This window comes from Protomyctophum parallelum, assembly GCF_964188405.1.
Source record: "Protomyctophum parallelum genome assembly, chromosome: 22".
Taxonomy (NCBI): Eukaryota; Metazoa; Chordata; class Actinopteri; order Myctophiformes; family Myctophidae; genus Protomyctophum; species Protomyctophum parallelum.
Genome location: NC_139714.1, coordinates 33,493,899 through 33,518,879, shown reverse-complemented (window position 1 = coordinate 33,518,879; position 24,981 = coordinate 33,493,899). Strand labels below are relative to the sequence as shown.

At 46.8% G+C, this 24,981-nt stretch overlaps 1 protein-coding gene across 1 annotated transcript in view; it reads right to left on the bottom strand.

Annotated features, from left to right (window-relative positions):
- The window catches only part of lrrc17 (leucine rich repeat containing 17), an 86,982-nt gene that overhangs the window by 18,139 nt on the left and 43,862 nt on the right, over positions 1 to 24,981 (bottom strand). The window contains exon 5 of the mRNA XM_083794503.1: positions 22,556 to 22,838. Within this exon, the coding sequence (XP_083650629.1) occupies positions 22,556 to 22,838 (283 nt within the window). The remainder of the gene's footprint in view (positions 1 to 22,555; positions 22,839 to 24,981) is intronic.

Sequence of the window (24,981 nt, the reverse complement as noted above, 5' to 3'; positions counted from 1 at the left end):
GTTCCCCAGACTGGGGACCCCTTGGAACCCTTCCCAAGGTCCCCTATGGTGTTCCCCAGACTGGGGACCCCTTGGAACCCTTCCCAAGGTCCCCTATGGTGTTCCCCAGACTGGGGACCCCGTGGAACCCTTCCCCTGGTCCCCTATGGTGTTCCCCAGACTGGGGACCCCTTGGAACCCTTCCAAAGGTCCCCTATGGTGTTCCCCAGACTGGGGACCCCTTGGAACCCTTCCCAAGGTCCCCTATGGTGTTCCCCAGACTGGGGACCCCTTGGAACCCTTCCAAAGGTCCCCTGGTGTTCCCCAGACTGGGGACCCCTTGGAACCCTTCCAAAGGTCCCCTGGTGTTCCCCAGACTGGGGACCCCTTGGAACCCTTCCCAAGGTCCCCTATGGTGTTCCCCAGACTGGGGACCCCGTGGAACCCTTCCCAAGGTCCCCTGGTGTTCCCCAGACTGGTCTAGACATCCTTTAGGAAATGAGTAAGTAGCCTTGCCAAGCCATGAGGCCCATAGGGCAGGAGCCTATCTCCTGTTTCTGTAGCCATGAGGCCCATAGGGCAGGAGCCTATCTCCTGTTTCTGTAGCCATGAGGCCCATAGGGCAGGAGCCTATCTCCTGTTTCTGTAGCCATGAGGCCCATAGGGCAGGAGCCTATCTCCTGTTTCTGTAGCCATGAGGCCCATAGGGCAGGAGCCTATCTCCTGTTTCTGTAGCCATGAGGCCCATAGGGCAGGAGCCTATCTCCTGTTTCTGTAGCCATGAGGCCCATAGGGCAGGAGCCTATCTCCTGTTTCTGTAGCCATGAGGCCCATAGGGCAGGAGCCTATCTCCTGTTTCTGTAGCCATGAGGCCCATAGGGGCAGGAGCCTATCTCGTGTTTCTGTAGCCATGAGGCCCATAGGGCAGGAGCCTATCTCCTGTTTCTGTAGCCATGAGGCCCATAGGGCAGGAGCCTATCTCCTGTTTCTGTAGCGTGAGGCAGCTTGATGTACAAGTACACCCCCTGGACATGACGCTAGTTGCGAACGCAGTGAGCCACTTACTATGACAGCAAGGGCTGAATGTCTGTGTGTGTGTCACGCTGTTACACCACCCGCCCGCCACCAGAGGGCGCAGCTGTAGCACACACACACACGCACACACACACACACACACACACACACACACACACACACACACAGGGCGCAGCTGTAGCACACACACACACACACACACACACACACACACAACCACACACACACGAGCTGCGTTCGCTTCCCGCGTTTGCGCGTCTTACTTGTATGTCACAGGGACTTACCCCCAATCCAACCCTTGATGCTGAGTGTCAAGCAGGGAGGCACTGGGTCCCATCTTTAGAGTCTTTGGTATGACCCGGCCGGGGATCGAACCCCCGACCTCCCAGTCTCAGGGCGGACACTCTAACCACAAAGGCCACTGAGCTGGTTAGGAAATGAGCAGAGAATTAATTTCCTCACGACACTCAGGAAGTGAACGTCTGATAGTAGACTCTTATCGTCTCTTCCTCGTTAGCCTCAGTTCCTTAATGAGACCAACATATATTTAGCCACTAATGATTTACTACCAACTTCCTTGTGGCGATGTTTTGCTTTCCAGCTCATGTCTTAAAGGGCTATTTCACTTTAAAACACTTCCGGGGTCATTTAAAGTCTACTCTGGCTTTTGTGAGCATGACCGCAGACAATTTTTAAGTTGCTCAATTCAATATTTACTGTAGATATTTGATGTTCATTTTGTCAGACACAAGCCCACCTCTGTACATCCATTGTAACTTCGAACTTCATTTCAACCATGTTATAATAATCAATTTGCCAAAATGTCCGGGTTCACAATGTGGCTCTATGGGCTGGCAAGTAGACTATTGCCCTCCAAAATAATCATATTTTAACTGGGGACCCTCTTAAATAATCATATTTGAACTGGGGACCCTCCAAAATAATCACTCACTTCACACAGGTGTGATTTTTATCCTCATTACGTACTTTGCTCAGCCAAACAAATCATCGCTATGGGGGTACACTGTAGTACACACAACCAGACAAAGCTGGGCATAGGAGAGGCTAGCGCCCTCAAAGATCTCCATGAATTGAAGGCTTCATGGCGTGTTGCCGTGTGTAATTGATAGAAAATAAGTATTTGTTTGGGGGTGAACTATACTCCTTTAACGAAGGAGCGTAAATACATTTACAGGCAACATTACTTCATGGAAGATCCTCTCAGGAAATGTGATTTTGAACGGAGCAGATCTTTTAGACAAAACTAACAGCACTCCGTCTTAATCTCCAGGTCCTCCTTTTGACATCTGGTGAAATGCTTCTTGGAGAAGAAACGCTCAGACAGAAAGAACCTGCTGCACTGCAGGTCAACCAAGGAGGAAGGAGGAAGAAACGAAGCCTTCGGAGGTGATTGAAAATCCAGCCATTTTCATTTATAATTAATGGTACAAATCTATGAGAAAAGGGCAACCGTTTCCGTTTCCACAGTGGCCATGTGCTTTATCAAACGGATGAAAGACACTCCATATATGGGTATCTGCTGGACGCCGGACATCAGAACACTTTTTATTGGAAAGTTATTGGAAGAAGTACTTTTTTTTTTTATCCCACCGCTATTTGTGACGGTTGGTTGTTAATCCACGCTTCCAGCTTTGGACATCTGTGAACTGCTTTATCCGTCTGAATGAAGCGCTGAATGAAGGAACATCTGCATCGGGTTGGAAACCTTGAATGTCCAAAAACTCTTTTCTTTTTTATTATCATCCTAAATTTGAATAAAGTGTCGATCTACGTAGTTCAACACGGCGACGCGTTGTGAGCTTGTAGATCTGTTATTTTCAGTACTTTTGCGTGGTACCCAAGGGGTCATCAATATATATACATAAACGTGGCAAAGACTTGGCCTTGTCTGTGGCAAGTGTTTTGATTGTCTGTTTTACACACCATTATAATGTTATTTTTTTTTAACATAATAATACCCAATTACTGAATGTGAAGTCTCAAGGTTTTCTTCAGAATATGTACAGTATGAGCCTGATTTACGATGACACTGTGTGGCACATTATGAGTCCACTATAGTAGGCTATACTTACTGTATAGTGGTTCCCAAATGACCCCCATAACTAATAAAAAGTGTACAAATGGAACCATAAGGTCTGTAAAGATTGAATTTTGAGAAGAAGAAAAATAAATCCACCACATTAAGCCAACATGGCGATGACCCCCTGCTGGTTGCACACATGCTGAAGTAAAATCTTTAACCCATTCTGACCTGAGATCAGATTCATACGAGGTTTCCGCCGGACACACACTGGTCTGATTAACCCATTCTGACCCGAGATCAGATTCATACGAGGTTTCCGCCGGACACACACTGGTCCTGATGAACCCATTCTGACCTGAGATCAGATTCTAAAAATGTCAGTCGCTCTTCGATTTTTCAAAAATAGCAGACCTACAAGCTCGTATCGCGCCACTCGGTGGCGCGATATGAGCTTGTAGATCTGCTATTATTCAATAGCTAAAGCATAACACGATGCCGACACCAAAATGGGTGCCCGGTCAGAATGGGTTAAATATGGAGATAGAAGCTTTTTAACCCGGCAGCGAGCCGACGACATACAGAACATGAAAGGATTAAGAGCCAATAAGGTGGAGCGCTCAGAGCCTGGCGCTGTTGGACTGTTGGGAAGCTGTTCTGTTCAGTTCCGGCTCTGTTGGAGTCATCAGCAAACATGCTCGTTCCAACAGCTGTGAGAAACATGTTCTGCTGGTGGCGATTCTGATTCACCACAAACTATACTCACAGGTTGACGACGTGACGATAGACTGGAGGTCACACATGTGTCATGGAGATGTGAACATGTTAGTTAGTTAATTGATTGAATACTTTATTGGTCGGAAATATGAACAGCACAATTAGGTACGGTCAGCAATTTAACCCATTCTGAACGGGCACCCATTTTGGTGTCGGCATCATGTTATGCTTTAGCTATTGAAAAATAGCAGATCTACAAGCTCATATCGCGCCACCGAGTGGCGCGATACGAGCTTGTAGGTCTGCTATTTAGGTCTGGGAAGTTTAGGTCTGGGAAGTTGCACCTAGTTAGCACCTTGCTGGCAAGACGATCTGAATATCGTCAATACTGTACATATAGGCCTAATGTAAGGTTGGCGGGAGCGCCCATGCATAATGTATGGGTTGCTCACAGAGGCAAAAAGTTACGTGCTGTGAGCTAGAAAACCTACTATTTTTTTACGATTTGAATAATTGTGATGCTACATTAAACTGCTTTTGCTGGGGACCCCGTGGAACCCTTCCCCTGGTCCCCTATGGTGTTCCCCAGACTGGGGACCCCGTGGAACCCTTCCCCTGGTCCCCTATGGTGTTCCCCAGACTGGGGACCCCGTGGAACCCTTCCCAAGGTCCCCTATGGTGTTCCCCAGACTGGGGACCCCTTGGAACCCTTCCCAAGGTCCCCTATGGTGTTCCCCAGACTGGGGACCCCGTGGAACCCTTCCCAAGGTCCCCTATGGTGTTCCCCAGACTGGGGACCCCGTGGAACCCTTCCCCTGGTCCCCTATGGTGTTCCCCAGACTGGGGACCCCGTGGAACCCTTCCCCTGGTCCCCTATGGTGTTCCCCAGACTGGGGACCCCGTGGAACCCTTCCCCTGGTCCCCTATGGTGTTCCCCAGACTGGGGACCCCGTGGAACCCTTCCCAAGGTCCCCTGGTGTTCCCCAGACTGGGGACCCCGTGGAACCCTTCCCAAGGTCCCCTATGGTGTTCCCCAGACTGGGGACCCCTTGGAACCCTTCCAAAGGTCCCCTATGGTGTTCCCCAGACTGGGGACCCCGTGGAACCCTTCCCAAGGTCCCCTGGTGTTCCCCAGACTGGGGACCCCGTGGAACCCTTCCCAAGGTCCCCTATGGTGTTCCCCAGACTGGGGACCCCTTGGAACCCTTCCCCTGGTCCCCTATGGTGTTCCCCAGACTGGGGACCCCGTGGAACCCTTCCCAAGGTCCCCTGGTGTTCCCCAGACTGGGGACCCCGTGGAACCCTTCCCAAGGTCCCCTATGGTGTTCCCCAGACTGGGGACCCCGTGGAACCCTTCCCAAGGTCCCCTGGTGTTCCCCAGACTGGGGACCCCGTGGAACCCTTCCCAAGGTCCCCTATGGTGTTCCCCAGACTGGGGACCCCGTGGAACCCTTCCCCTGGTCCCCTATGGTGTTCCCCAGACTGGGGACCCCGTGGAACCCTTCCCAAGGTCCCCTATGGTGTTCCCCAGACTGGGGACCCCGTGGAACCCTTCCCAAGGTCCCCTATGGTGTTCCCCAGACTGGGGACCCCGTGGAACCCTTCCCAAGGTCCCCTATGGTGTTCCCCAGACTGGGGACCCCGTGGAACCCTTCCCAAGGTCCCCTATGGTGTTCCCCAGACTGGGGACCCCGTGGAACCCTTCCCCTGGTCCCCTGGTGTTCCCCAGACTGGGGACCCCTTGGAACCCTTCCCAAGGTCCCCTATGGTGTTCCCCAGACTGGGGACCCCTTGGAACCCTTCCCAAGGTCCCCTATGGTGTTCCCCAGACTGGGGACCCCTTGGAACCCTTCCCCTGGTCCCCTATGGTGTTCCCCAGACTGGGGACCCCTTGGAACCCTTCCCCTGGTCCCCTATGGTGTTCCCCAGACTGGGGACCCCGTGGAACCCTTCCCCTGGTCCCCTATGGTGTTCCCCAGACTGGGGACCCCGTGGAACCCTTCCCAAGGTCCCCTATGGTGTTCCCCAGACTGGGGACCCCTTGGAACCCTTCCCAAGGTCCCCTATGGTGTTCCCCAGACTGGGGACCCCGTGGAACCCTTCCCAAGGTCCCCTATGGTGTTCCCCAGACTGGGGACCCCTTGGAACCCTTCCCAAGGTCCCCTATGGTGTTCCCCAGACTGGGGACCCCTTGGAACCCTTCCCAAGGTCCCCTGGTGTTCCCCAGACTGGGGACCCCGTGGAACCCTTCCCAAGGTCCCCTATGGTGTTCCCCAGACTGGGGACCCCTTGGAACCCTTCCCCTGGTCCCCTGGTGTTCCCCAGACTGGGGACCCCTTGGAACCCTTCCCCTGGTCCCCTATGGTGTTCCCCAGACTGGGGACCCCGTGGAACCCTTCCCAAGGTCCCCTATGGTGTTCCCCAGACTGGGGACCCCTTTTGAACCCTTCCCAAGGTCCCCTATGGTGTTCCCCAGACTGGGGACCCCGTGGAACCCTTCCCCTGGTCCCCTGGTGTTCCCCAGACTGGGGACCCCTTGGAACCCTTCCCAAGGTCCCCTATGGTGTTCCCCAGACTGGGGACCCCTTGGAACCCTTCCCAAGGTCCCCTATGGTGTTCCCCAGACTGGGGACCCCTTGGAACCCTTCCCAAGGTCCCCTATGGTGTTCCCCAGACTGGGGACCCCGTGGAACCCTTCCCCTGGTCCCCTATGGTGTTCCCCAGACTGGGGACCCCTTGGAACCCTTCCAAAGGTCCCCTATGGTGTTCCCCAGACTGGGGACCCCTTGGAACCCTTCCCAAGGTCCCCTATGGTGTTCCCCAGACTGGGGACCCCTTGGAACCCTTCCAAAGGTCCCCTGGTGTTCCCCAGACTGGGGACCCCTTGGAACCCTTCCCAAGGTCCCCTATGGTGTTCCCCAGACTGGGGACCCCGTGGAACCCTTCCCAAGGTCCCCTGGTGTTCCCCAGACTGGTCTAGACATCCTTTAGGAAATGAGTAAGTAGCCTTGCCAAGCCATGAGGCCCATAGGGCAGGAGCCTATCTCCTGTTTCTGTAGCCATGAGGCCCATAGGGCAGGAGCCTATCTCCTGTTTCTGTAGCCATGAGGCCCATAGGGCAGGAGCCTATCTCCTGTTTCTGTAGCCATGAGGCCCATAGGGCAGGAGCCTATCTCCTGTTTCTGTAGCCATGAGGCCCATAGGGCAGGAGCCTATCTCCTGTTTCTGTAGCCATGAGGCCCATAGGGCAGGAGCCTATCTCCTGTTTCTGTAGCCATGAGGCCCATAGGGCAGGAGCCTATCTCCTGTTTCTGTAGCCATGAGGCCCATAGGGCAGGAGCCTATCTCCTGTTTCTGTAGCCATGAGGCCCATAGGGCAGGAGCCTATCTCCTGTTTCTGTAGCCATGAGGCCCATAGGGGCAGGAGCCTATCTCGTGTTTCTGTAGCCATGAGGCCCATAGGGCAGGAGCCTATCTCCTGTTTCTGTAGCCATGAGGCCCATAGGGCAGGAGCCTATCTCCTGTTTCTGTAGCGTGAGGCAGCTTGATGTACAAGTACACCCCCTGGACATGACGCTAGTTGCGAACGCAGTGAGCCACTTACTATGACAGCAAGGGCTGAATGTCTGTGTGTGTGTCACGCTGTTACACCACCCGCCCGCCACCAGAGGGCGCAGCTGTAGCACACACACACACGCACACACACACACACACACACACACACACACACACACACACACAGGGCGCAGCTGTAGCACACACACACACACACACACACACACACACACAACCACACACACACGAGCTGCGTTCGCTTCCCGCGTTTGCGCGTCTTACTTGTATGTCACAGGGACTTACCCCCAATCCAACCCTTGATGCTGAGTGTCAAGCAGGGAGGCACTGGGTCCCATCTTTAGAGTCTTTGGTATGACCCGGCCGGGGATCGAACCCCCGACCTCCCAGTCTCAGGGCGGACACTCTAACCACAAAGGCCACTGAGCTGGTTAGGAAATGAGCAGAGAATTAATTTCCTCACGACACTCAGGAAGTGAACGTCTGATAGTAGACTCTTATCGTCTCTTCCTCGTTAGCCTCAGTTCCTTAATGAGACCAACATATATTTAGCCACTAATGATTTACTACCAACTTCCTTGTGGCGATGTTTTGCTTTCCAGCTCATGTCTTAAAGGGCTATTTCACTTTAAAACACTTCCGGGGTCATTTAAAGTCTACTCTGGCTTTTGTGAGCATGACCGCAGACAATTTTTAAGTTGCTCAATTCAATATTTACTGTAGATATTTGATGTTCATTTTGTCAGACACAAGCCCACCTCTGTACATCCATTGTAACTTCGAACTTCATTTCAACCATGTTATAATAATCAATTTGCCAAAATGTCCGGGTTCACAATGTGGCTCTATGGGCTGGCAAGTAGACTATTGCCCTCCAAAATAATCATATTTTAACTGGGGACCCTCTTAAATAATCATATTTGAACTGGGGACCCTCCAAAATAATCACTCACTTCACACAGGTGTGATTTTTATCCTCATTACGTACTTTGCTCAGCCAAACAAATCATCGCTATGGGGGTACACTGTAGTACACACAACCAGACAAAGCTGGGCATAGGAGAGGCTAGCGCCCTCAAAGATCTCCATGAATTGAAGGCTTCATGGCGTGTTGCCGTGTGTAATTGATAGAAAATAAGTATTTGTTTGGGGGTGAACTATACTCCTTTAACGAAGGAGCGTAAATACATTTACAGGCAACATTACTTCATGGAAGATCCTCTCAGGAAATGTGATTTTGAACGGAGCAGATCTTTTAGACAAAACTAACAGCACTCCGTCTTAATCTCCAGGTCCTCCTTTTGACATCTGGTGAAATGCTTCTTGGAGAAGAAACGCTCAGACAGAAAGAACCTGCTGCACTGCAGGTCAACCAAGGAGGAAGGAGGAAGAAACGAAGCCTTCGGAGGTGATTGAAAATCCAGCCATTTTCATTTATAATTAATGGTACAAATCTATGAGAAAAGGGCAACCGTTTCCGTTTCCACAGTGGCCATGTGCTTTATCAAACGGATGAAAGACACTCCATATATGGGTATCTGCTGGACGCCGGACATCAGAACACTTTTTATTGGAAAGTTATTGGAAGAAGTACTTTTTTTTTTTATCCCACCGCTATTTGTGACGGTTGGTTGTTAATCCACGCTTCCAGCTTTGGACATCTGTGAACTGCTTTATCCGTCTGAATGAAGCGCTGAATGAAGGAACATCTGCATCGGGTTGGAAACCTTGAATGTCCAAAAACTCTTTTCTTTTTTATTATCATCCTAAATTTGAATAAAGTGTCGATCTACGTAGTTCAACACGGCGACGCGTTGTGAGCTTGTAGATCTGTTATTTTCAGTACTTTTGCGTGGTACCCAAGGGGTCATCAATATATATACATAAACGTGGCAAAGACTTGGCCTTGTCTGTGGCAAGTGTTTTGATTGTCTGTTTTACACACCATTATAATGTTATTTTTTTTTAACATAATAATACCCAATTACTGAATGTGAAGTCTCAAGGTTTTCTTCAGAATATGTACAGTATGAGCCTGATTTACGATGACACTGTGTGGCACATTATGAGTCCACTATAGTAGGCTATACTTACTGTATAGTGGTTCCCAAATGACCCCCATAACTAATAAAAAGTGTACAAATGGAACCATAAGGTCTGTAAAGATTGAATTTTGAGAAGAAGAAAAATAAATCCACCACATTAAGCCAACATGGCGATGACCCCCTGCTGGTTGCACACATGCTGAAGTAAAATCTTTAACCCATTCTGACCTGAGATCAGATTCATACGAGGTTTCCGCCGGACACACACTGGTCTGATTAACCCATTCTGACCCGAGATCAGATTCATACGAGGTTTCCGCCGGACACACACTGGTCCTGATGAACCCATTCTGACCTGAGATCAGATTCTAAAAATGTCAGTCGCTCTTCGATTTTTCAAAAATAGCAGACCTACAAGCTCGTATCGCGCCACTCGGTGGCGCGATATGAGCTTGTAGATCTGCTATTATTCAATAGCTAAAGCATAACACGATGCCGACACCAAAATGGGTGCCCGGTCAGAATGGGTTAAATATGGAGATAGAAGCTTTTTAACCCGGCAGCGAGCCGACGACATACAGAACATGAAAGGATTAAGAGCCAATAAGGTGGAGCGCTCAGAGCCTGGCGCTGTTGGACTGTTGGGAAGCTGTTCTGTTCAGTTCCGGCTCTGTTGGAGTCATCAGCAAACATGCTCGTTCCAACAGCTGTGAGAAACATGTTCTGCTGGTGGCGATTCTGATTCACCACAAACTATACTCACAGGTTGACGACGTGACGATAGACTGGAGGTCACACATGTGTCATGGAGATGTGAACATGTTAGTTAGTTAATTGATTGAATACTTTATTGGTCGGAAATATGAACAGCACAATTAGGTACGGTCAGCAATTTAACCCATTCTGAACGGGCACCCATTTTGGTGTCGGCATCATGTTATGCTTTAGCTATTGAAAAATAGCAGATCTACAAGCTCATATCGCGCCACCGAGTGGCGCGATACGAGCTTGTAGGTCTGCTATTTTTGAAAAATCGAAGAACGACTGACATTTTTAGAATCTGATCTCAGGTCAGAATGGGTTCATCAGACCAGTGTGTGTCCGGCGGAAACCTCGTATGAATCTGATCTCAGGTCAGAATGGGTTCATCAGACCAGTGTGTGTCCGGCGGAAACCTCGTATGAATCTGATCTCAGGTCAGAATGGGTTCATCAGACCAGTGTGTGTCCGGCGGAAACCTCGTATGAATCTGATCTCAGGTCAGAATGGGTTAAACCATTTAGGGCTAAAAGGATAACACCATTATGGTCCTATATTATGTATTAATTTCAACAACAATGGGTTTGAGCAATTTGGCAACATTCCCTTTGTTGCTCAAAGGCAATACTTTCATTAGATCGAAAGTGGGCACTGTACTGTATGTCCTTGTTGTTGTATACAACGTACAGTATGTCCAAAGCTAAACCTTCAACATAGTTTCATAGAAGGTTTAAGACGTCAGACTATGTTGTATATTTCCACATATTAGGGACCAAGCGATCCTGCGGGGATGTTGTGAGTGATTCCATTGCCTTTGTTTAAATCACAGTAATGGCTTTACCTCCAGAGCGCTCCATGTTTGACTCATTTCCAACAGCCTCGCTGAGGAGCTCATTTGTCAGAGGAACCCCTCCGGGGTCCTCAAAGCACATGGAGGCCAGACGTGCTAATGGGATGCATTCTCTGTAGGGTTTTAGCAGACGTTAAAGGGTGATGATGCAATGCAATGCAGAAGAGCTGACCATCAAAAGCAAGAGGTTCATTCATCAGATGCCATTTTGATTATGCTTGCGCCTCACTATAAGCTTCGGACTTCCTAAAACAAACTGACACGAATACTTCTCTGCCTTACGTAAGTCCATGCAGGCCCACCGAATTCCAACACACTTTGCTAGTCTGGGATGGCTCAGTGTAGAAGACGGGGTTAAGCAAATATATATCAATCGGATTAGGGTTGAATACCCTCACGTGTCAAACTACTTCCCCAAAGTGAGTGACACCCACAGCCAGGCGGCGGTAGAGTGGGTAGAGTGCCTGGATGGTAACCGTAAGGTTGCCAGTTCGAACCCTAAATTGCTCCCGATGTGCTAGTTGGTGCCTTGCATGGTTTCCGCTGCCATCGGTGTATGAATGTGTGTGTGAATGGGTGAATGTAATGCACAATCTCTGTAAAGCGCTATATAAATGCACCATTTACCCACATTTAGAACAAACATGAGACATCTGTCACCAAAATGTGGAATGCCTTGACAGACACCATCCATTTGAATAATGTGTACAGTGTACTGCTGTCGTTTTCCCCTTTTGTCCTTTATACACACAGTATAGGCTTATTATATTGTTCATATTTGTTGATGGCATGTATTATTGTGTTATTTTCTATTGTATTGTCCTTTTAGCCTTAATGTATGCATACCACGTGCTGTTTACATTTCTGACGAAAAGTATTCAATCAAGACAATAATGGTGTCAGAATTGCTGTATGGATGTGAAGGGAGACAACAAGGCACTTTACTTGAGGCGTTGCATGCCTCTACGAGGGCCTCCCACGGGGGCCTCCCACGAGGGATGAATCTGATCTCAGGTCAGAATGGGTTAAGTATGCTGCATGTATACTGTATGCTTCTATAGCAGATTTGAAATAGCTAGAGTACATTTTAAAGCCGTGGATGTTGAAGGTATAGTTACAGTAAATGCTGACTATTGTGTTAGCAGATTATGTATAGAAACCGTGAAATATGCAACGCAGCGAATGCAAGCCGCCAGTTGATTTACAGACCAAAGTGTTTACATAGGCTGACTCACAGACATAGAATGACTTATATACTTTAAGTACTAAATTAGTAGGTGTGCAGGGCATTAAAGTAGACGTTTGTCTACACATTATTATCACAGCTAATGATTGATGTTTACATTCACAAAGAACCTTGACCGCGGTCAGGCAGTTATTTTCTCTCTTCGACTTCCTTTTAGCTTGTTATCCTTCTCTTTATTATCCTACCATATATTCTCCTCCAGTCGTGTGCGGTTGAGAAAGAGCCTATATTAATATTTTGTTTCCATGTGGAATAATTAAAACAAAGTGCGTGGGGGACTATCTGTCTACATCATGGGTTTTCAACAGGTGGTCCGTGGACCACTGGTGGTCCGTGGAGGTATTGCATGTGGTCCCTGACCATTCATTTAGTAATGTAGGATTTGTTGATTTGTTTTAAATGTTCTTTCCACTAGTTGAGAAACCGTGAACTGAATGACCTGTGATGAGTGTATTCATGTAGTCATTTACTGACAAGTTGGAGTTTCCCCAGAAATTCAACAGAAACAGGGAGTTAGAATCTCAAGAAGGGGGAAGTGCACCGGATTGTCTGGTTGAGTCATTAGGACATTTTACCAGTAGTAGTCAACGGTGGAGAAACAGTGGGATGCATACACATGGGATGCATAGCAAGTGTTAACTTACAAAAGCACTAATCTTAGCCCATATCCCCACCCAACACAATAGTGGTCCCCAGGTTGATTCTAAGTCAGGGTGGTGGTCCCTGGTTCACAATCAGTTGAAAACCCCTGGTCTACATTGATGCTGTGCAGTAGATATAGACCTTGTGAGCGTTTGACCTGGACCTGACAAGGAGGTCTCAGTCTACACGCATAAAAAGGAGAAAGGGAAAGAACTAACATGAAAACAAAACATGTTAAAAAAGGAGACTACTTTTTTATGTTATTTACTTTTTACTCAAGACATCACAATCACACACAGTTTCCGCCAGACAGTCACAATAACCCCAAACAAACAGAGATCGCAAACTAACAACCAAACAATGCTACCAGCAATGAACCGAACACTTCTTAACCCATTCTGACCGGAGATCAGATTCATACAAGGTTTCCGCCGGACACACACTGGTCTGATGAACCCTGAATCTGACCTGAGATCAGATTCTAGAAATGTCAGTCGCTCTTCGACTTTTCAAAAATAGCAGACCTACAAGCTCGTATCGCGCCACTCGGTGGCGCGATACGAGCTTGTAGATCTGCTATTTTTCAATAGCTAAAGCATAACATGATGCTGACACCGAAATGGGTGCCCGGTCAGAATGGGTTTTAATCACACCTTTTATTTTTTCCTGCTATAACCGTTTTGGACATACAAGGTTTCCAGACAGCTACGATAATATGGCCTACTTTGGGTCCTACAAGTGTACACTCGTTTAGAAGTCCTGCATGCAATGGGGCCAATGAAGGCATTCCATAGCATACCCATGATGATTTCAAACCCCGGTTCTCAGCTCTGAGTTGGTCCCAGGCTGCCTCGGTGCCTCCCATCTCATGGCGACTAGCCAGGATGTAACACATTAGCCTCTTGTCATCACTTCTTTGGACAGTACGTACAGTATATATACAGCAGACAGTCCTAAAGCCAAGGAAATCACACTGGATCATCACAGTATAGGCTCATCAGTGATTTACCCATTCTGACCGGGCACCCATTTTGGTGTTAGCATCATGTTATGCTTTAGCTATTGAAAAATAGCAGATCTACAAGCTCATATCGCGCCACCGAGTGGCGCGATACGAGCTTGTAGGTCTGCTATTTTTGAAAAAAAAACGAAGAACGACTGACATTTTTAGAATCTGATCTCAGGTCAGAATGGGTTCGTCAGACCAGTGTGTGTCCAGCGGAAACCTCGTATGAATCTGATCTCAGGTCAGAATGGGTTAACACTGTGTGAGAGCTGTTTAGTAGTTTTTTATTATTCTTTTCTATAGTTTAGCTTTGCATTGGTCTCCTACCAGCTCCTATAAGCCTATATTGGATTATTGGCTCAGGAATGCAAAGGAATTCAAACTAAACAATCTCCATGAATTCGTTATTATTATTATTGCTTGTGGGTGAAATATTCCTTTAACTACTTGAAGCCCAGCATCCGTATTGTGTTCACTGAAAATAGCCGATCAATAAGATCACAACGTGTCGATCAATAAGATCACAACGTGCCGATCAATAAGATCACAACGTGCCGATCAATAAGATCACAACGTGTCGATCAATAAGATCACACTGAAGACACTATAGTGTAGAGCCCTGAGGGACCATAATAAGATTTAATATGCAAGGGATAATTGATGGGTCGCCGATCATTATTGCGAAATAAATGCAGACAGGGTGATTGATTAGGTACCAACGCGTAGCGGAGGTGCCAGAATCACCCTGAAGGGACCGGCCAATGTTGGCTTGAGAGCAACGTTTACAGTAGTTGTACTGTACATGACATTGTGTGTTTGTTTACATGGCTGTCATGTTGGATAAAGCATTACATACAAGCAGCGCGGCCAGATGCTCTGAGCCTTTGATTAGACAGCGGCCTGTTATATAGAGTCATTATTCTGAAATAACACTCTACTCAATTGATATACGTATATAAGACAAACAGTAAAAGCTGTTTCATAATTCTTAGCATGAGAACCTTATAGTCCAGAGCAGCTTCTTCCACAGGAAAAGCCGCAGGCGCCAAAGGAGCTTAAGTGGTTATCTCTGTATCCCTGTAACAGATTATTGCTGGAGTCTACTGCTTGGACCGTGAAGAGATTCCTCTCCTCTTCTCTCTCTCGTCTTGTCTTGCACTTCTCACCTCTCTCTATTGTTGTGCTTCTTCTCTCCCTCTCTGGATTGATCTCTCTCTCTCTCACTGCCCCCCCCCCCCTCCCTCTCACTGCCCCCCCCCCCTCCCTCTCTCTCTCTCTGATGAAGTATCTCTTCCAGAAGTAACATAAGGTTCTGATGACAAACTGCCCACGCTCTATTATCCATGAAATCCATAACAAGGCCGACAGACAGACATGGTACAGCTTGTGCCTGGATGCGCGTACAGTACAGACCCCCAGAAGCAAAGTTTCTGTAAAATAATACGTTATATTCAAAGATTTGCACAAGAACTTAAAAAAAAATAGCAGATCTACAAGCATGTAGTGCGGCACAAAGAAATGATAATTTAGTTGACAACAATTTAACCCATTCTGAACGGGCACCCATTTTGGTGTCAGCATCATGTTATGCTTTATCTATTGAAAAATAGCAGATCTACAAGCTCATATCACGCCACCGAGTGGCGCGATACGAGCTTGTAGGTCTGCTATTTTTGAATAATCGAAGAACGACTGACATTTTTAGAATCTGATCTCAGGTCAGAATGGGTTCATCAGACCAGTGTGTGTCCAGTGGAAAACCTCGTATGAATCTGATCTCAGGTCAGAATGGGTTCATCAGACCAGTGTGTGTGTCCAGTGGAAACCTCATATGAATCTGATCTCAGGTCAGAATGGGTTCATCAGACCAGTGTGTGTGTCCAGTGGAAACCTCGTATGAATCTGATCTCAGGTCAGAATGGGTTAATTTGACTGAGACTTCATGAGAACTTGGAATATGTCTGTGAGAGGCACATAATATGAGCTGTACAATATGGTTCCAACACCTGAAAATCATAGAGTATTATTGTTTGTAATGCAGCCATACTGTAAATCTAGTAAATTTTCATAGGGGCCTACTGTAGCTATTTGCCATTCCCATGATGCAATCCTGGCCTGTGTTTCCAACCTTGAAGATTCTACTCAGTGTTGCCAGATCTGATACGAGAGAAAAAGAAGCAACCATGGAATCTAATAAGCCCAGAATAAGCAACTAGGGGCAGGTATAAGTCAAACTTTATTGCCTAGTGTTGTTTTAGAGCAGTGGTTCACAGACATTAAGGAGCCTCAAATGAATATATGTATGGGCTGAAATGTTTCAAACATATTCCAGATTTTTAAAAGATTCAAGATTGTTTGAAAATAGCAGATCTACAAGCTCACAACGTGTTGCGGTTGCAACACGTTGTGGTATTGTAGATCGTCTATTTTTTAAATAGCTGGTGTATATAGAGTTAAAATGGTTGATCTACAAGCTCATAGCGCGCCACCGAGTGGCGCGATACGAGCTTGTAGGTCTGCTATTTTTTAAAAATCGAAGAACGACTGAATTTTTTTTAGAATCTGATCTCAGGTCAGAATGGGTTCATCAGGACCAGTGTGTGTCCAGTGGAAACCTCGTATGAATCTGATCTCAGGTCAGAATGGGTGCCCGGTCAGAATGGGTTAAATTAACAACAATGTTTCGACATCAACAGGGCAAGAATGAAGGATATAACACCAAACATACTCATTAATATAGCAACAGGAAAAGTGATTGCTATGCTACCCTGTTGCGGAGAATGCTGCCTCGTCGAGAGAGAGCATTATATGCCATCTTCTCCACTGGGACAAAACAACTCAGCGAGATGTTTGTACTGAGAAAGATGGCGTCTGAATGGACTGGAATGTCCTGTGGTTCACCCATAATGGATAATGGAACAACCACCGACCACTGAGATAGACACAGAGAGGGATAGAAGGCAGGAGAGTGGGAGAGAGAAAGAGTGTAGTGGAAAGTGTGATGGAGAAAACGCAGGGGTTGGAGAAAGAGAGGCTGGAAACGGAGCGGGTTTGAGATTTTGTGACCAAACTTGACTGGGAGACTGCCATTGGATGTTTTTGATTTTTTTTTTTTTTTTTCATTTCATATCAAAGCAGGGAATCATAGCTTCAAATTGACATATTGGTTGTTCAGTTTGACCCACCAGTTTTGGAGATATGGCTTATAGAGTAAATGTCTTGCAGAAAACAGCGAGTTGAGAAAACAGGCTTGAAAAGGTTCATTTCTGTGGTCTCTAACATTACAATAGTTACATGTTTAAGCATTTTTTTGTCAATTGTCAATGTCAATTTCAGCTTTGACACTTATTTCAGACATGCTCTAGTATGTTAAGAGTCTGCCTGTGCTATTAAAGGACCACTTCACCACTTTTCAACCTATGTTCATATAATAGGTCCTCACTAATAATCATGATAAAATGGCACGATTTCTTTCTACTCAGTCTGTGTCTCATAGGAGGGCTGTGGGCAGTTTAGAAACCGTCTTCCAGTGACATCATCATTAGGCAGATTCTTTTTTAAACAAGATATTTTTACAAAAATGTTTAGATTTTCATTATTGTGAGAACGATGGCTTCCATTTTCGCATTGCAACTTTTCAGGACTATAAAGCCTGCAGTTTTTATTAGCTTGTATTCCCCATCGATGATGTCACTGGAAGACGGTTTCTGAACTGCCCACAGCCCTCCTATGAGACACAGACCGAGTAGATTTTTTTTTGCCATTTCTTTCATGATTATTAGTGAGGACTATTATATGAAGATAGGTTGAAAAGTGGTGAAGTGGTCCTTTAACTAATTTTTCTCCTCTGCTGAAAAGCGGGAATGTGCGCGATGGCAGTCTCCCAGTCAAATCTGGTCACATTTGATGCAAAACATAGATGGAGAAAAAAAGGACACTTTGAGTCCGGGAAAGAGAAGCGAGGAGACGGGGGGAGGGGTCGTGTGGTGGCGGGGGAGACACTATTTGGGCTTTCCGGACTGTACATGTTTCATACTGTATTGTTTTCGTATACTGTACTGTACTCTAGTAAAGTAATGGCAGTGTTTCCCAAACAGTGAAAAAATATATAATAATAGGAACGCCACTATAGTTCATTTTCTATCGGGATTCGGGAATCCCTTTATTTTCAAAGCCGCTTCGCTCTGAAAGCGTGAATGTACAGTAACAGCCAGGTACCAAAACATTACATTTTGTAACCGCCGATCATATCGCTGACCTAAACGGATTGGACTTTATCCCATTCTGACCTGAGATCAGATTCATACGAGGTTTCCACTGGACACACACTGGTCTGATGAACCCATTCTGACCCGAGATCAGATTCTAAAAAATGTCAGCCGTTCTTTGATTTTTCAAAAATAGCAGACCTACAAGCTCGTATCGCGCCACTCGGTGGCGCGATACGAGCTTGTAGATCTGCTATTTTCCAATAGCTAAAGCATGACATGATGCCAACACCAAAATGGGTGCCCGGTCAGAATGGGTTATTTGATACTGACTGGATATGATATATAGATATAATTTAACTTTTTCAAGTCTTATGGGGACTTATGCAGGACAGATGGAGAGACAGATGGAGAGAATGATGAAATGGGGGGATTTGAGCAAGACGGATGTTATGTGAGGCAAAACAGAGGGGCCTCACATCGGCTCACAATCAGATAAAGAATCGATAGAAAAATGCTGCCACTGTTGTAGTGAGAGGGAAGTCAGAGAGAGAGAGAGAGAGGGAAATATGCTAAAGGCTTCCTCGGGCACGCACAGGACAGGATGGACACAGATGGAGCATTGTGCGGCTTCGACGCGTCAGCACGCCATGAAAGATGGGGCTCTGTTCACAGTCCACAGACTGTGAGGTTATAAAGGCTATCAATCATTCGTCCACAAATCTGAGAGCTTTACTTTGTTCCGGGCGACACAAAAAAAAAAACACAGAAATCAGTGTGAGTGAGTGGGTGAGTGGGTGAGTGGGTGAGTCAGTGAGTGGGCATGGCAGTGGAGAGAGAGAGAGGTAAATAAATGGTAAATGGTGCATTTATATAGCGCCTTTATCCAAGGCGCTGTACAGAGATTGTGCATTACATTCACCCATTCACACACACATTCATACACCGATGGCAGCGGAAACCATGCAAGGCACCAACTAGCACATCGGGAGCAATTAGGGGTTCAGTGTCTTGCTCAAGGACACTTCGACAGTAACTCTGGGGGAGCCCGGGTTCGAACTGGCAACCTTACGGTTACCATCCAGGCACTCTACCCCTGAGACACCGCCGCCGCCGCCAAGAGAGAGAGAGAGTAATTTTTTGCTTGGTTGTGTGCAATTGTCGCACTCCGAAAATAGCAGATCTACAAGCTCACGGTGTGTTGGTTGTAGATTACACAGCTAAGTATGATCAGAGAGAGAGAGAGAGAGAGAGAGAGAGAGAGAGAGAGTGAAGTGGAATATAAAGGAAGGACATTCTGACGCTGTGCTTGGATGTGCGTGCAGAACCAGCGCTCTGTGTTGGACCAGACCAAACCAGACCAGACCAGACCAGACCAGACCAGACCAGACCAGACCAGACCAGACCAAGCCACAGTGAAACACAAGCTCTATGTGGAGCCATGCACACGTTATACTGTACAGCCACAGTGAAACACAAGCTCTATGTGGAGCCATGCACACGTTATGCAGCCAGAGTGATATCTGCCTCATACTGCCATTTATATACTGCTGCTTCATGCAGAGAGAGAGAGAGAGAGAGAGAGAGAGAGAGAGAGAGAGAGAGAGAGAGAGAGAGAGAGAGAGAGAGAGCGAGAGAGCGACAGAGACAGAGAGAGAGAGAGAGAGAGAGAGAGAGAGAGAACCAGATGTGAAGTTTGGAAGAGGTTTGAATATGGATAGCTGCTGATAGTGTGTGTGTGTGTGTGTGTGTGTGTGTGTGTGTGTGTGTGTGTGTGTGTGTGCAACTGTGCATGCATGCGTGCATGCGAGTGTCTCTCTCTCTCTCTCTCTGATGCATGGGCACTGTGGGCCTCATGTATTGCCCCCCCCCCCCCCCCCCCCGCCCCAGCCAGACTTGCTGACTCAGCGATGTGTAGAACCTCAAAATACAACCAGATTGAGAAGCTGCATCGTTACGAGGCTGAATTCACCACCAGGCTCACTTCAGCATCTCACCACTTCTCTGTATAGAGACTCACTTCAGCCTCTCACCACTTCTCTGTATAGAGACTCACTTCAACTTCTCACCACTTCTCTGTATAGAGACTCACTTCAGCATCTCACCACTTCTCTGTATAGAGACTCACTTCAACTTCTCACCACTTCTCTGTATAGAGACTCACTTCAGCCTCTCACCACTTCTCTGTATAGAGACTCACTTCAGCATCTCACCACTTCTCTGTATAGAGACTCACTTCAACTTCTCACCACTTCTCTGTATAGAGACTCACTTCAGCCTCTCACCACTTCTCTGTATAGAGACTCACTTCAGCATCTCACCACTTCTCTGTATAGAGACTCACTTCAGCTTCTCACCACTTCTCTGTATAGAGACTCACTTCAACTTCTCACCACTTCTCTGTATAGAGACTCACTTCAACTTCTCACCACTTCTCTGTATAGAGACTCACTTCAGCCTCTCACCACTTCTCTGTATAGAGACTCACTTCAACTTCTCACCACTTCTCTGTATAGAGACTCACTTCAGCTTCTCACCACTTCTCTGTATAGAGACTCACTTCAGCTTCTCACCACTTCTCTGTATGGAGACTCACTTCAACTTCTCACCACTTCTCTGTATAGAGACTCACTTCAACTTCTCACCACTTCTCTGTACAGAGACTCACTTCAGCTTCTCACCACTTCTCTGTATGGAGACTCACTTCAGCTTCTCACCACTTCTCTGTATGGAGACTCACTTCAGCTTCTCACCACTTCTCTGTATGGAGACTCACTTCAACTTCTCACCACTTCTCTGTATGGAGACTCACTTCAACTTCTCACCACTTCTCTGTATAGAGACTCACTTCAGCTTCTCACCACTTCTCTGTATAGAGACTCACTTCAACTTCTCACCACTTCTCTGTATAGAGACTCACTTCAACTTCTCACCACTTCTCTGTATGGAGACTCACTTCAGCTTCTCACCACTTCTCTGTATAGAGACTCACTTCAACTTCTCACCACTTCTCTGTATAGAGACTCACTTCAACTTCTCACCACTTCTCTGTATAGAGACTCACTTCAACTTCTCACCACTTCTCTGTATGGAGACTCACTTCAACTTCTCACCACTTCTCTGTATAGAGACTCACTTCAACTTCTCACCACTTTTCTGTATAGAGACTCACTTCAACTTCTCACCACTTCTCTGTATGGAGACTCACTTCAGCTTCTCACCACTTCTCTGTATAGAGACTCACTTCAGCTTCTCACCACTTCTCTGTATGGAGACTCACTTCAGCTTCTCACCACTTCTCTGTATAGAGAGACTCACTTCAGCAACAGACAGACAGACGTACAGAGACTTGGTGCATTTATATAGATTGATAGATATTCACTGGGTCGCTTCTGTAACATCTTGGAAGCAATTGGATCTGGGTGGAGTTATGATTCTGTCCCTAGCGGACATAAGTCCATTCAGCTGAAGCGGACTTCACAGCCTTCGGTACGGCGACTCTCTCGCCGAATCGCTTGCTTCACGTTGCCTCTCGTGGCGTCAAATGATGTGAAGGGGACCCCTCCCACCTCCACATCAAACGTTTGGTCACCTAGTCACTATAGAGCGTCGCAGTCCCTCCCCCTTTCAGAACAATGAGTGGCCCAGGAAATGAATCTCAATGGATATTTCCCATTTCTTTAAAAAAAAAAAGTTAAAGACCTTTTAAGCGTCGTACGAAGCCAACTCTTGTCGTGACAAATCATGACAACAAACAAAAGATTTTGGGCCAAACAAAGAATTAGAAAGTAGGAAAAAAACGGCAGGTTACAACACTTCTTTTTGTTGTTTTTCTTCTTTGTAATTATTTGTTTGGTCCAAAATATTGTGTGTTGTTGTCATGATTTGTCACGACAAGAGTTGGCTTCGTACGACGCTTAAAAGGTCTTTAACCCATTCTGAACGGGCACCCATTTTGGTGTTGGCATCGTGTTATGCTTTATCTATTGAAAAATAGCAGATCTACAAGCTCATATCGCGCCACCGAGTGGCGCGATACGAGCTTGTAGGTCTGCTATTTTTGAAAAATCGAAGAGCGACTGACATTTCTAGAATCTGATCTCAGGTCAGAATGGGTTAATCAGACCAGTGTGTGTCCGGAGGAAACCTCGTATGAATCTGATCTCAGGTCAGAATGGGTTAATCAGACCAGTGTGTGTCCAGTGGAAACCTCGTATGAATCTGATCTCAGAATGGGTTAAATAAAAAAATTAAGAATGCCTATAGGGAAAATTGTGATTTTCATTTCCTGGGCCAGTCGTTGTTCTGAAAGGGGGAGGGACTGCGTCGCTCTATTATATAGTCAATAACTACAGTGCACCAAGTTCAACAACAAAGTGAACAATGCGTAGACAGACGCCAGCAGGGAGAGAGAGAGCAGCCAAACAAGTCAAGAAGTCAACGTCGTCTCTCACCTTTGCTGCTGCAGTCCAGCAGAGGTCTGGGGAAGATGTAGGTGTGGCAGAGGGTGGTGGCGTCCGCCTTCACCTTCCTGGGCGGTGGCTTCCCGCCCTGACCTCCCCCTCCTCCTCCTCGGTCGGCCCCTGCCCCACCAGCCCCACTAGGGGTCCTAGTGTCCACCTGGTTGCCCCCGGTGGCGCACAGCGCGTCCACGTTCAGCTTCTTCAGCTTGTGGCCACGCAGCTCCTCCGGAGCGGCACATTTGGCGTAGTTCGCTAGGTTGCGGTTGCTGGGCACCTGCAGCAGTGGTGGAGGAAAGTACTCTAAGTACTTGTTGTACTCAAGTGCTGTACTTTGATATACATTTTGAGGTAAAGTGAGGACAGAAAAGTGAGGACGCCAAAAGTGACGCTGGAATGTGTGTACAACTTTTACACTTGTGTTTTACAACTTTACTTACTTTGTGGATTTTGTTTGGTTGTGGATTTTGATTATTATCACAAACATTAACCACTTAAAGGTATATTCAGTGATTTCACTTAATTCAAATATCACTTATTTTTTTGTTTTGTTGTGATAATCCTCCCTACTATAGAGTGTGCTGACCATATAAGGAGTTCCTCCCTGTCCCCAGTTAACCCCTGGGGGTCAAAAAACCTTAGGTTTCGTTTTTGACTCTCTATCCTGATTGGACGAAAGGCTGGGTCCCACAGCCAAAAACGAAACCTAAGGTTTTTTGAGTGAAATCACTGAATATACCTTTAACCCTACAAATACTTTTCAAAAGGTTTGTATACAGTGTGAAAACTGACATTGTGCGTAACAACTTTATTGGGTATAGCACAGCTGAGGGTGACCGGAAACTGAGAGGGAGAGACAGGGAGTGACACGCATAGCAAAGGTCACCACCGGGCTTTGGGAATGCATTAGTCCACACTACAGCAAAGGTCACGGGCTTTGGGAATGCATTAGTCCAGGTCAAAGGTCAAAGGTCACCGGGCTTTGGGAATGCATTAGTCCACACTACAGCAAAGGTCACCGGGCTTTGGGAATGCATTAGTCCAGGTCAAAGGTCACCGGGCTTTGGGAATGCATTAGTCCACACTACAGTATATACAGTACAGATGTGCCGTTTGAGCACTTCACAAATCCCCCCCCCCCCCCCCCCCCCCCCTCCCAGATGCAAAGATAATATATTTTTGGAAAATCATGCAACAGTGAATGTTTTTAACTCATATTATGAGTTAAAAACATTCACTGTTGCATGATTTTCCAAAAATAGCAGAACTACAAGCTCATTTTCTTTTTTGGTTTGCCTAATTAAGAGAGGAGAGGAGAGAATTTACAATTTAGGCATTTAGCAGACGCTCTTAATCCAGAGCGACTTACATTTAAGCAAGAACAAAAGCATGGGAATACATCACATAAAAGCATTTATCAATATCATGAAACATGCGTAAGCTAAGAAAGTAACAGTGGAATATCTATATAATGAAACTATACATACACTATACATATAGACTATATATATTTACTACTATGCTATACATAGCTAACATATGCTATACATATACATAGAGAGGAGAGGAGAGGAGAGGGGAGGGGAGGGGAGGGGAGAGGAGAGGGGAGGGGAGGGGAGGGGAGGGGAGGGGAGAGGAGAGGAGAGGAGAGGAGAGGAGAGGAGAGGAGAGGAGAGGAGAGGAGAGGAGAGGAGAGGAGAGGAGAGGAGAGGAGAGGAGAGGAGAGGAGAGGAGAGGAGAGGAGAGGAGAGGAGAGGAGAGGGGTTACAATTACAGCATTGGCTGGTAGATATCAACCACCTGCTACTGGCTACCAAATGAAGTGAAACTAAGTGAAGCCCTAACCGCCATGCATGCAAAGCCAAACGGCACAAACTGAGTTCAGAAACGGAGAGGAATTTACAGTTTATATCCTCTCCTCTCCCTCCAACAGTATTGTGGGTAAGTTAGTATATTTTAGCATTGGGAATAATAACCTTTACTTCGGCTCCCCCCCCCACCCCCCCTCTTCCAGCACACTGACTGACCTGCAGCGTGCGCACCAGGCTGTCCTTTAATAAACATAAACATAAACATAAACATAAACACACTGACCTGCAGCGTGCACACCAGGCTGTCCTTTAATAAACATAAACATAAACACACTGACCTGCAGCGTGCGCACCAGGCTGTCCTTTAATAAACATAAACATAAACATAAACACACTGACCTGCAGCGTGCGCACCAGGATCCTTTAATAAACATAAACATAAACACAAACACACTGACCTGCAGCGTGCGCACCAGGATCCTTTAATAAACATAAACATAAACATAAACACACTGACCTGCAGCGTGCGCACCAGGATCCTTTAATAAACATAAACATAAACATAAACACACTGACCTGCAGCGTGCGCACCAGGATCCTTTAATAAAC